The sequence below is a fragment of the Erinaceus europaeus genome, chromosome 1, assembly GCF_950295315.1.
Source record: "Erinaceus europaeus chromosome 1, mEriEur2.1, whole genome shotgun sequence".
Classification (NCBI taxonomy): domain Eukaryota; kingdom Metazoa; phylum Chordata; class Mammalia; order Eulipotyphla; family Erinaceidae; genus Erinaceus; species Erinaceus europaeus.
In genome coordinates this window covers 185,398,647-185,411,834 of record NC_080162.1, presented here as the reverse complement: position 1 = coordinate 185,411,834, position 13,188 = coordinate 185,398,647, and the positions used below count along the sequence as shown (strand labels likewise).

General features: G+C 37.8%; 1 protein-coding gene across 2 annotated transcripts in view; it reads left to right on the top strand.

Moving 5' to 3' along the window:
* Nucleotides 1-13,188, top strand: part of C1H8orf34 (chromosome 1 C8orf34 homolog) — a 292,718-nt gene that overhangs the window by 103,444 nt on the left and 176,086 nt on the right. For both annotated transcript variants that reach the window (XM_007527156.3, XM_060200540.1), the window contains exon 5: nt 9,197-9,225. In XM_007527156.3, coding sequence (XP_007527218.2) covers nt 9,197-9,225 — 29 coding nt within the window. The remainder of the gene's footprint in view (nt 1-9,196; nt 9,226-13,188) is intronic.

Genomic DNA, 13,188 nt, shown 5'->3' with positions numbered 1-13,188 from the left:
TTATCTTGTTGGTGAATTCTTTGACTGCCAATGCAGCACATAACCCAGCTGACCCCTGAGAAGTATAACCTGGGTGCCTCCATGTTTCTCCAGACCCATAAATACTAATAGGAAAAGTTAATATTCAGTGTGACCCACTTCTCTATCATGGACCAGAACTGGCACTTGGCTTTTTCCCTTCATTCAACAGCTCAGCATGAAAGACCTGGGTAACTTCACTTGACTAAGTCATTTACTTGGCAGAGTAAATGACTCAGAGTCCCAAGGTGGGTGTGGCTTTCAATCCTACCAACACCAGCCTGAGTTGGTTGAGAACATAATTCAGTGATAAGATTTCTCACTTTCACTTGAATACTGCAAAGAATCAGGACAGGATGTTGAGAGCAGAGGAAAGACAGCACTGTGAGTTTCTTTCCAATATTCCAGTGTTCATTGTGTAGAATAGCTCTTTAAACAAAAGTCAAAGTAGGAGACTGTAGAAACTGTAAGCCCCGCCATTTTGTTTCTCTGAATGAGCCTTCAGTTAGTTCTTCTGATGTGTCTGATCTGCTGCCTCGAGGGAGCCGTGAGTGCCTACAAGCAGGAGCACATGCCAAAGATGGTGAGTGGGGCTGGAGGCAAGAAAACAGGTGTGAAAGCTGATTACTCCTAAAGCCAACACATTGTCCTTTAAGACTGGAAAGAACAATATAAGTGAGTTGTTTGGGGAAGAATTGGCTAGTTTGAGAAAGACATTTTACCATTTTAGGAATGTGCATAAATAGAAAATCCCACTGGTTGAAGAACATAAAAATAAGCCATCTACGGGTCAGGCAGTGGTGCATCTGGTTGAGCACACACGTTATAATGCACAAGGACCAGGGTGCAAGCTCCTGGTCCCCACCTGCAGGGAGAAAGTTTCACGAGTGGTGAAGCAGGGCTACAGGTGTCTTTCTGTCTCTCCTCCCCTCTTAATTTCTCTGTCTCTATCAAATAAATAAATAAACATATTTTTTTAAAAAAATAAGCCATCTAGATAATTTGCACTTCATTATTCAGGAATTCATCTGAAAGAACTCATTTCTCACTGTTTCTACACTATATTAATCATTTTTTAGTAACTTTTAAAAAATCATTGGGGGTCAGTGATTTATATAGGAGTAAAATTTCTCATCTCCCCATGATAGGTGTCTGCAAAACATTCTCACCCCCTAGCTTAGGTCCTTTTACACTGTTATGCACCAGGACAACAAGACTCTCCCTGAACACTCTCTCTCTCCAACCCCTTTCTTTCCCTGAGTCTTTTGATTGGTGTAATATGACAAACCCAGTCCAGGTTTCACTTCGTTTTTTCTCTGTCTGTCCTTGTCTTTTAAGTTCCAACTTTGAGTGAGGTAGTCTGATACTCACCTTTGGGTTTTTTTTTCTTCTTTTTTTCTTTTCTTTTTTTTAAACACACCACAATTAATTGGAGTTTAATTTATTGATATATAGCACTTCACTGAGGAAGCATGTTCTTAGCTTATTCATACTAATAATTCTGTGTCTTTTCCCCCATTTTTGTTGCCCTTGTTGTATTTATTATTATTGTTGTCATTGCTGTTGTTATTGGACAGGACAGAAAGAGGAGGGGAAGACACATAGGCAAAGAGAAAGATAGACACCTGCAGACCTGCTTCACCGCTTGTGAAGCGACCTCCCTCCAGGTGGGGAGCCGGGGCTGGAACCCAGATCCATATCCGGTCCTTGCGCTTTGCGCCACGTGCATTTAACCCACTACATTACCCCCCCCCCTTTGCTTTTTATGCCTCATTTCACTTAAAGGTCAGTATTTCCTTAACATTTTGACCATTAGTGAGACCATGAGCTCCACTATGTGTAAAGAATCTCACAATCAATGGGTTTGGAAGTGTCTGGTGGGTGGGTGGGGTTTGAGGTGGGACAGAGCAGTGACTGGCAGAATTAATTCTTTATATGCTTGAAACTCTGGGTTAGCCTCCTAGTACCATATACAGTAGTGGACTGAGTGGTGTCCTGGCCCTCCTCTTTCATTCACATTAAATAAATAAATATTTTAATTTATTATTATTATTTTTTTTACCAGAGTACTCAGTTCTGGTTTATGGTGGCAGGGGATTGAACTTGGGACTTTGGAGCCTCAGCCATGACAGCCTCTTTTCATGACCGTTATGCTATCTACCCCTGCTATTTTTTGAGATTATTCTTTATCAAAGCATTTTTCAACTTTGACTTATTGTGTGCCAGGAATTGAACTTGTAACCTCTAGTGCTTCAGACATGAAAGTCTGCTGTGCTATCACTGCTGTATCTCTCCTCTACTCTAAATAAACATATTTTAAAAAATCTGCCACTATCAAATTGTGGGCCTTCTTTCATTATATCATATTGTTTCAACTCACTAATTTTTTCTTGTATTTTCTGTCCAATATTGATGCTCCATTTCCATAAGCATCAAAAACGTTAACTTAGATATGATGTTGAGTTTATTTTATTTTTATGTTTGCCGCTAAGGTTATCACTGGGATCCAGGCTTCATGCCAGCACTACAAATCCACTCCTCCTTGCAGCCATTTTTTTTTCCTTTCTTCCCCTCCCCTTTTTCTATTTTATATGATAGCACAGAGAGAAATTGAGAAGGTAGGAGAGAGAGAGAGAGAGAGAGACTCCAGTGGGGAAGTATTGGCTGGGTCATTCCACATGGTGGTATGTATGCTTAACCATGTGTTAGAGATTTTGATAGTTAACAAAATGTCTAAAAGTTATTTCTATCTTCTAAGGGCATACCCATGAATGTTCTCAAGGGAAATATCCTGCCTATTCAATATAATTGATTCTCATTAGAGCTTCATGCTTCTGTAAAAAAAAGTTTCTTTAAAATTCTATTGCTTTTAATTAGCTTAAACTTTGATTAAAAATGAAATAACAAAAAGTGAAAAAAATGCCCTAGATAATTAGATGTGAATAATAAAAATCTGAAATAATTATATATAATATAAATTTCTTATATACCATGGCAATGGCAAAAATAATCAAAATATGCAAATATCAAGAAAATACAATAATAGTTTTCAAAATAAAACAGTGCAAGACCAGATACTTGGTATAATGACAGACATAATTCCTTCTCTAAACTAAGGTTCCTTTTCTTCCACTATGAGTATTATTGTGAATCCCTCTGTCTTTCAGCATAATATATCTTTATATCACCTCTCTTCTGCTCCAGTTTCTGTGCCTTTAACAACAGTTCCTCATGCTTGCTAAATTCAAAAAGTGTGGACAGTGCTTTGAGGATCCTCAAAAGCTAGCTTATGAATATTGTTATGAGTGACATAATTTTTCACTATTTGATTCATTCTAACCCTTTGCTACATTCTAGGTATGTGAATTTTTACTACAATCATTAGGAATAATGGATTGATAACTGCAATATAAGAGAAATTTAAAGATTGGCTGATCACTCTAAAATCTGAACCAGAAACCTTTTTGTAGAGCTAAAGGCATTAGTGCAAAAAGTTTTTTTTATTATTATTTATTTATAAAAAGGAAACACTGACAAAACCATAGGATAAGAGGGGTACAACTCCACACAGTTCCCACCACCAGAACTCCATATCCCATTCCCTCCCCTGGCAGCTTTCCTATTCTTTAATCCTCTGGGAGTATGGACCCAAGGTCCTTGTGGAATGTGGAAGGTGGAAGGTCTGGCTTCTGTAATTGCTTCCCCACTGAACAAGGGCATGACAGGTTGATCCATACTGCTAGCCTGCCTCTCTCTTTCCTTACTGGGGCGGGGTTCTGGGGAATCAGAGCTCCAGGACACATTGGTGGGGTTGTCTGTCCAGGGAAGTCTGTTTGGCATCATGCTAGTATCTGGAACTTGGTGGTTGAAAAGAGAGTTAACATATAAAGCCAAACAAGTTGTTGACTAATCATGAACCCAAAGGCTGGAGTAGTGCAGATGAATAGTTGGGGGGTGTGTGTGTCTCCATTCTGTACATAGCTAGTAGGCATATTTTAGTTATGTTCCAAAGGGCCTGTGTCTATACTAGTTTTTTTCTTTTCCCATGAGCCTGAAATCTGATATGCAGGTGCATCCTAGTTATTGTCTGGGAAGATGATGTCATGACTAGAAAAATGATCAGAAAGCTGGATCAGGGAAGAGAGTAGCTCCCTATTATGAGAAAGGTGTATAAATATTGTTGACTATAAACCCCATTGATTTGATGTGATCTGGGACCCATATTCAGCTTCGGAGCCTATGTAACCTCTGCATCCCTGTTTATCTGACTTCACATTCTGTGGTTATGTGTAGGAACATTTCAAGCTGCCCCAATATCAGGGCCCGTCTTCCTCAGGTGTAACAGAGTATGTTGTCCATCCTCCGAAGGGAGAATGGAACATTCTGTACTGTTGCAGATCCAAGTTGAGGGCAAGGTCCTATGGGGGCCCACAAAGGGGTCTGTTTTGTTGTTTCTTATATATATGACTGGTAACAATGGAGGGAGGGATTTATTTGAGGTCTAGGTCCATCATGTCTGTTTGGGAAACAAACTCCCTGAATAGGGCCCCAGCTGATGGGGTGGCCTTATAGTAACTAAAGAGTCATCCTTAAAGTATGCCAGTCTCTTACCCTTATTCAACTTTTGCAGTCCTTGCTTTGACAAGGTTAGCTTTGGAGTAAGTGAGAGAACTGTAATAGGAAATTGGTGAGGAGCATATCTAAGTCTAAGTAGACACTATTTCATTATGAACTTGATACTGACTCACTACAGACTATTGTGTATTTTTTGCTTTCAGGTATATATCTTGCCCTAATTTATGGATACATGTGAATATATACCCTATTTCATGGGACCTGGTCTATATCTAGGTTTAGAAACTATGTTGGGAAGTGAACCTTCTGGAATGGAATTAGAGAATCCTATGAAAGGAAAGGTCTCATCCAAGTAATGAGGCTGAAGAATTGACATTCCATGCCTGATGTCTCTGGACATAGTCTGAAGTGAAGCATATCCAGGTGGTACTCCTTGAGTTGATTAGGTTGGGATTGGCAGATGCATTATAATTTGGTATGAATTGAGAGAAGCATGCAGGAAAGTGAGCCCCACTCTAGAGATTCATGGACTGGAGAAATATAGGCTCTGTAAAGGAAGCGGGAGGTTCCTGCTGTCTTAGGGTTTAAGAAGACAATAGATAGTTATGCTATAATCATATTCTTTGTCAATTGGGTTAACTTTGAAAAATCCCTTTGGTAGGATTTTCTTTATCATATACAACATCCCCGTAATTTATGTCCTTCGACATTATTTGTATATTACTGTGCCACTGGTTGCTTCTGTTCTCCCTGGTTTGAGCTTTTAGGAGAGTCAACATATCAAAGACTCAGCCTATGGTCTGTGCATTAAAAAGTTTGAGACATTCAATTAATTTTCCCCTCTCATATTAATTAAATAGTCATTTCTATGACTACAGATTAATAGGAATGTACGTAAACACCATTCTCACCACCAAAAGACTGTGTCATATCCCACCCACCCCCACCCTCCCCATGAAGCCAAACATCCACCCTCACCCTTAACCCAGGGTTTTTACTTTGGTGCCCTACTCCAAATTCAATCAAATCCTGCTTTGAGTTTCCCTCTCTGTTCTTCTTTCTCAACTTCTGTTTATGAGTGGGATCATCCCATACTCATCTTTATCTTTGTGACTTATCTTACTTAACATAATTTCTTCTAGCTCCATCCAAGATGGGTCAGAGAAAGTGGGTTCATTATTCTTAACAGCTGCATCATATTCCATTGTGTATATATACCATAGCTTTCTCAGCAACTCATCTGTTGTTGGGGGTTGCTTCCAGGTTTTAGCTATTATGAATTGTGCTGCTATGAACATAGGAGTACACACCTCTTTTTGGTTGGGTGTTATGGAGTCCTTGGGATATATCCCTAGGAGAGGGATTATTGGGTTACATGGAAGGTCCATGTCTAGCCTTGTGAGAGTTCTCCAGACTGCTCTCCACAGAGGTTGGATCAATTTACATTCTCACCAGCAGTGCAGAAGGGTTCCTTTGTCCCCACAGCCTTTTTAGCATTTGTTGCTGCTGTCCTTTTTGTTGTATGCCATTCTCGCAGGGGTGAAGTGGTATCTCAATGTTGTCTTTATTTGTATTTCTCTGGCAATCAGCGACCTGGAGCAATTTTTCATGTGTTTGTTAGCCTTTTGGATCTCTTCTGTAGTGAATGTTTTGTTCATATCCTCAGCCCATTTTTGGATGGGGTCATTTGCTTTTTTGTTGCTAAGTTTGCTGAGCTCTTTGTATATTTTGGTGATTAGTCTCTTGTCTGATGTATGGCATGTGAAGATCTTCTCCCATTCTCTGAGGGGTCTCTTTGTTTGTGTGGTAGTTTCTTTGGGTGTGTAGAAGCTTTTCAATTTGATGTAGTCCCATTGATTTGTTTCTGCTTTAGTCTTCCTTACAGTTGGGTTTGTATCATCAAAGATGTCCTTGAGGTTTAGGTGGGGAAGTGTTCCACCAATGTTTTCCTTTAAGTATTTGATAGTTTCTGGTCCTTGATCCATCTGGAGTTAATTTTTGTTTCTGGTGAGATAAGATGGTTTAGTTTCATTCTTTTGCATGTTTCAACCCAGTTTTCCCAGAACCATTTATTGAAGAGAGCCACCTTCTTCCATTTAATATTTTGGGCCCTTTTATCAAAGATTAGATATCCATAGGCATGGAGTTTAGTTCTGTGCTTTCAATTCTGTTCCACTGGTCTGTGTGTCTGTTTTTGTTCCAGTACTAGGCTGTTTTGATGAAGATGGCCTTATAATATAGTTTGTGACCTGGAAGGGTAATGCCTCCATTTCTGTTTCTTATCCTCAAGATAGTTTTGGCGATTCTAGGTGTTTTCTGGTTCCAGATAAATGATTGTAGTTTTTGTTCTATTCTCTTAAAGAAGCTTGGTAGAACTTTGATGGATAGCTCATTAAACTTGTATATGGCTCTGGAGATGATATTCATTGTGATTGATATTAATTCTTCCAATCCATGAGCATGGGATGTCTTTCTACTTCTTGGTATCATTTTCTATTTCCTTGAGTAGTTACTCATAGTTTTCAGTATACAAGTCTTTCACTTTTTGGAAAAAGTTTAAAAAAATATTCAATAGAGATTTCAGAATCCTAGATAACAGAATATTGGGCTAATTCCCAGATCTAATTTTTATAATGTTGGCATGTTTTTATAATGTTGATCTTATTTATGAATCTAGTCTTTCTCTCTCAAATTCCCTTTTAAATGTTAATTTTGAACAATATGTCATAATCTTGAATTTCATTTGAAACATATTTGAAATACTGTATTAAATGTAAGTATAAGCATTTAAATATATAGTTGGCTTTTATACACTGGACTAGTGTATTTTCAGTCTTCTCTGGGTTCCCACATGAAACATTTGGAACTCTGTAAAATTCCTATTGTATCTTCAACTCTGAATCATTCCAAGGGAACATTTGTAATTCTCTATATTTTTAACCCTAAAATTTTTTTTTTCCAGAGCACTACTCAGCTTTGGTTTATGTTGGTGCTGAGGATTGAACCTGGGTCCTCAAGAGTCTCAAGCATGCAAACCATGATGTAGTTGCAGTCCGATCCCAAGCATTCTTTAGAAGCAGTTCTAATTACACAGGAAGCTTTGTCCAATATACTCTGACAAATGCTTTCTGACTGGGATAACAGTGTAAATGGGTCTCCACCATGCACTTTCAGTAGTGATAATTTTTCAGGTGTGATACTATTCTCTCGTGAAATAGCTTCTGGAATTGTTTGAGGGAGTTTCTTTCATGATACAGCAAGTGCCTAAATAACTGCTTAGATTAGACCACCCCAAAATCTCTGAAGTGATGGCTGGGATTTCCTTTAGTGGAGTGACACATCAAATTAATAGGTCCAGTAACTTTTATCGAAATTGAAAAGAATTCCATAGACCATTGCTACGAGGAATGCATCCTAAGTATGCCTCTGTTTCGTCTATAGGAGGGAAAAAGTTACTATGTGCTAAGAAGAGCAAGACTTTCTTTTTCTAAGTCAGTGTGTTAATAGAATGGAATGGTGCAGGAACCAGTAAAGTATTTCTACAGACATTCTGTATCTGAGGTGAGGGAATTATGACTTGGGCTTATTTTTAAAAGTTTTATTTTGAAGATCTGTTTTCCATCATAGTTCCTTATTTATTTATTTTTTTGTGTGCGTGCTCTATAACCTGCTGAACACGTTTTTCATTACTGTTCTTACTTTATCTGTATTCCTAGGACTTCAAGCTATTGATATTTCCTTGTGTCTTGACTTATTTCATACGGGTGTTTGATCCAGCTCCCTTTACTCTGCCATAGACCTGAGGGCCAAGTTCACCTTCTCCATAGTCTGGCAGTAATGCCCATGTTAAGCCCTTGGTGTACTATTGTTTGAAATAATGGGACAGTGAGATTGTGGGAGAATGATGTCTTCTGTCTGATATTTTGAGTTAAAAATGGTCACAGAGGTCTAGCATCTAGTTCAGTAAGTATATCTGTGCTTGCTGTCAAAGAATTGCTTCTTCTCATCATAGGAAAGAAATACAGAGAAATAAGAAATTTCACTGGTGTGGGTAATATAACCAAGGACAGTTTATCAAGTGGAAAGCAAATACTGTTCAGCAGACGGTGTAGCTCTTTGACATCACAGCGAAAGATCCCCTTTTGCAAAGAAGAGGATTCTTGTGGAGAAGACATAGGAGAATAGAGAAAAAGGATCATCAAAACAGAAAATGATTACACAGAACAATTTGGAGGAATGGTCACTATAGAAATTAGACTGATGTACTGAGAGGTGTATATGGATAGAGAGAAGGGGAATTGTTATGACTTGACTGTCATAACAAAACAAAAACATCTCTCATTGTCTTTGCAACTTTGTTCTGCACTGAACAGCCTATAAGCAGTATGATACATAGCTTTGTCTTTGTTCCATCATTTGCATTGTTTCACTTGATTGCATTAGTAGAAAGGTTGTACCACACTATTTGGAAACAATAAAAAGAAACAACAGAGTGGAAATTGCACTTTATTACAAATAGAAATTTTGTCTTTGACTTTAGCATTAGATTATTAACGATTGCTTCTAAAACCTTTTTTTTTTATAAATCTCTTTTGAATCCCAGGTATTGCAATTTCAGATGAACTCGATAAGGTAAGTTGATCTATCAATCTTATGAAAAGAAAAACATAGACGTTAAATTTTGATCAACTATCTAAATGAACATTTCTGAAACAAACTATTCAAATTTTATTTATATGGTGCTAATATTTTTTTTAGTTTCTGATGTGTGCTTAGATTCTTTCATGACAGTTTTTATGTGAAATGCATATCATTTAGCAACCTTAGAGATGATACAATTGTTAGAGATTTATACCTAAAAGTTTAAGGTCTGAAGTTTGATCCTGTGCAATGCATGTGCCAGAGTGGTGCTCTGGTTTTTCTCTCCTTCCTTTTTTTGTGTGGGTAAATAAATAAATAGGAATATATATATATATATATATATAATATGTTCTTTTGTGTCACTACTTTTAGATTTTGGTTAGAGAAAATAAATCAGTATAACCTTTGAATCAATATATTTAAAATAAAAACAAATATATTATTATATCAATAAACTGTTTGGATTTGTCAATATCTATATGATAATAATGATGGTGCTAAGGAAGTCACTGAAACTTTTCTATAGCTACCCTTTGAAAATTCTAGATAAGCTTCTTTCTTTTCTTTCTTGTCCTCCTCCTCCTCCTCCTCCTTCTTCTTCTACTACTTCTTCTTTGTCTTCTTCGTCTTCTTCTTCTTCTTCTCCTTCTCTTCTCCTTCTCTCCTTCTCTCCTTCTCCTCCTCCTTCTCCTCCTTCTTTTCTTTTAATTTCAAGATGCCAATAATACATTATGGTGCCTTGTGCTGGGGTGATGGTTGTGAAGGTGATAAGAAGTGATCTGGTTTGAAATATATTTTGATGGTCTGTGGAACTTGCTAAGGTACTGAGTGTGGATAGTATTATACAGGAAAATCAATCAAAGGTGATCCCAAGGTTTTAGTGATGAGGAATTAGTTGAACTGTGATGTCATTTACCCAAACTGGAAAAAAAAAATAGAGGAAAGTTAATTTTGCAGACTGGATCAGCATCAAGAGTTTTCTTTTAGATTATTTTGAGTTGTTTATTAAGTGAACATATATGAGTTGCTACTCATGCGAGTGTTTTGATTCAGAGTTATACATGGAGGAGTCTTTGGTATGGAAATTTTTTTATTCTTTTTCATGACCCCATTATAGTCTTAAAAAATAATGGTTTGTGTACATTATGCCTATCAGTATTTGCTCTTTTGGAAATTCTCACTGATAATTTTTTTCTTTTTAAAAAATATTGATTTATTTATTCCCTTTTGTTGCCCTTGTTGTTTTGTTGTTGCTGTTATGATTGTTGTTGTTATTGATGTCGTCATTGCTGGATAGGACAGAGAGAAATGGAGAGAGGAGGGGGGAGACAGAGAGGGGCAGAGAAAGATAGACACCTGCAGATCTGCTTCACCACTTGTGAACCGGGATCTTTACGCCGGTCCTTGCACTTAACTAGCTGCGCTACTGCCTGACTCCCTCTTTATTTTTTTCTTTGTTTATTTATTGAAGAGACAGCCAGAAATAAAGAAGGAAGGGGGTGGTAGAAAAGGAGAGAGACAGAAAGACACCTGCTACACTGCTTCACCTCAAAGCTTTCCCCCTGCAGGTGGGAACCAAGGGCTCAAACCTGGGTCTTTGCACATTGTGACATGTGCGCTCAACCAGCTGCACCACCACCAGGCCCTGAAAATTTTCATGTTTATTACTTACTCATAAAATAGCAAAACTAACTTAGTAACAAACATGTATTTTATACAGATCATTTTTTTGGAGGGGGGAGCATCCATTTACAAGATTGCTATTGTCAAATCTGTACAATTGCGTATCTGCCCTAGACGGATGTCAACACTCCACACTTTGTGTCTTACTCTAGTGTAGGCCACTTGGGCTGGCTCCTCGCTCCTACTTTTAGCTCCTCTCTTGCCTCTCTCAGTTAGAAACATTGACTCTGCTGCAATAGATTGTATCTAGTTAATTTTGCCATGTATTTTTTCTTTTGTGTGTGTTTGTTTCTTATGTTCCACCTACAAGCAAGAGCATCTGGTATTCATTCTTCCGGCTTATTTCACTTAGCATGATTCGTTCAAGTTCCTTCTAAGTGATAGCAAAAGAGAAAAAGTTACTGTGTCTTTTTAGAGCTGACTTCTGTCTGTCTGTGTATATAATATTTACTACAACTTCCTTAACTACTCACTTGTTCTTGGACATCATTTGGGTTGCTTCGCCATTTGGGCTATTATAAATGGCGCTCCAGTGAACCTAAGTGTACACAGTTCTTGGATAGACCCCTTGAAAAGAATTGCCAGGTAGTATGTTTGCTTCGTTCATTTTTTGATATGCTGAGGAATATGCAAACCATTATTCTCACAGGAGCTGGACCAATTCACATTCCCACCAACAGTGTGAAATGTCCCTTTTCATGCTCACCAACAGTTGTTCCTGCTTGTTGACTGTGACATGTCCACAGGTGTGAGGTGGTATCTCCTTGCTACCTTGACTCTGATAATCAGTGACTTAGAGTATTTTTCATATAGCTTTTGGTGATCTAAATCTTTTCTGCCTTCTCCTCCTTTCCTCCTCTTCTTCCTCCTGTCTTCTCCCTCCCCTCCTCTTCTTTCCCTCCTTTCCCCTCCTCTCCTTCTTCCCCCTCTCCTCCTCCTTTCTCCCTCCCCTCCTCTTCCTCTTTTCGTTTTCTCCTTCTCTTCTCTCTCCCTCCTTCACCTATCCTCCTCCTCCTCTCCTATCTCTTCCTCATTTTTTGATAGATACCACAGAGGCAGAGAGATTGTGAAAGACACTATGGCACTGAAGTTCCTTCAATGTGGTGGAGGCTAGACTCAACCCAGGGTCATGCAGGTGCTAAAGCAGCACACTGTCCAAATGAGCTTTCTCACCAGCCCTTACATCTCTTCTTGGATGCAGAATCTCTTCCTGTCTCATTTTTTTAAAATATTTATTTTATTTATTTATTCCCTTTTGTTGCCCTTGTTGTTTTATTGTTGTAGTTATTATTGTTGTCGTTGTTGGATAGGACAGAGAGAAATGGAGAGAGGAGGGGGAGACAGAGAGGAGGAGAGAAAGACAGACACCTGCAGACCTGCTTCACCGCCTGTGAAGCGACTCCCCTGCAGGTGGGGAGCCGGGGTTCGAACCGGGATCCTTATGCTGGTCCTTGTGCTTTGCGCCACCTGCGCTTAACCCGCTATGCTACAGCCCGACTCCCTTCCTGTCTCATTTTTAATGAGGTTAATTTTTTTGTAAAACATTTATATATTTTAGTTATTAGCCCTTTATCTGATGTCTATTTATAAAAAATCATTTTCCATTTAGTAGGATTTCTTTTTGCTTTGATGATAGTTCCTCTTTCTATGAAAAGCTTTTCAATTTGACATAGTCCCACTGGTTTGTTGTTGATGTTGTGCTTTTGTCTATACTGTTGTATTCAAGTCTCCAAGGAAAATTCAAATAAAAATTATGAAAATGTAAAAATAATTTTCCAAGACAAGTATTTGTGGTAAAGCGACATTAATTTTGATTTTGAAAATTTCTTCTGTGTCTGAGTTGGTTGGAAAAAGTTACTTTTTGTATCTATTTTTGAATATTGTTATGCTGTTTTAATTGAATAAAAAATCTGGTATCTGATAATTACTTTAAAAATGGAGAAGCACCTCGAAATACCCATCAATATTTGGAAAACAGTGATCCAGATATATCTATAATAGAAACATTGAAATTTGACTGATGGCTAGGTGTATAAATAGAAAGAAAATGACAGAAAATGTTCTACAAAAAAATTTGGAGTCATATATAGTGTGATCTCTAAAAATAATAAAATATATGTTTTTCAAAAAAACAATAATTTTTCTACTGAAAATAGGAATATATCATTAATATGCTGGACTATGAAATATATTTCTGATTCACAAATAATTAAAGTTTATGAATATATACATAAACATGAAGTTATTTTAACAACCCACCGTAGTATTTTT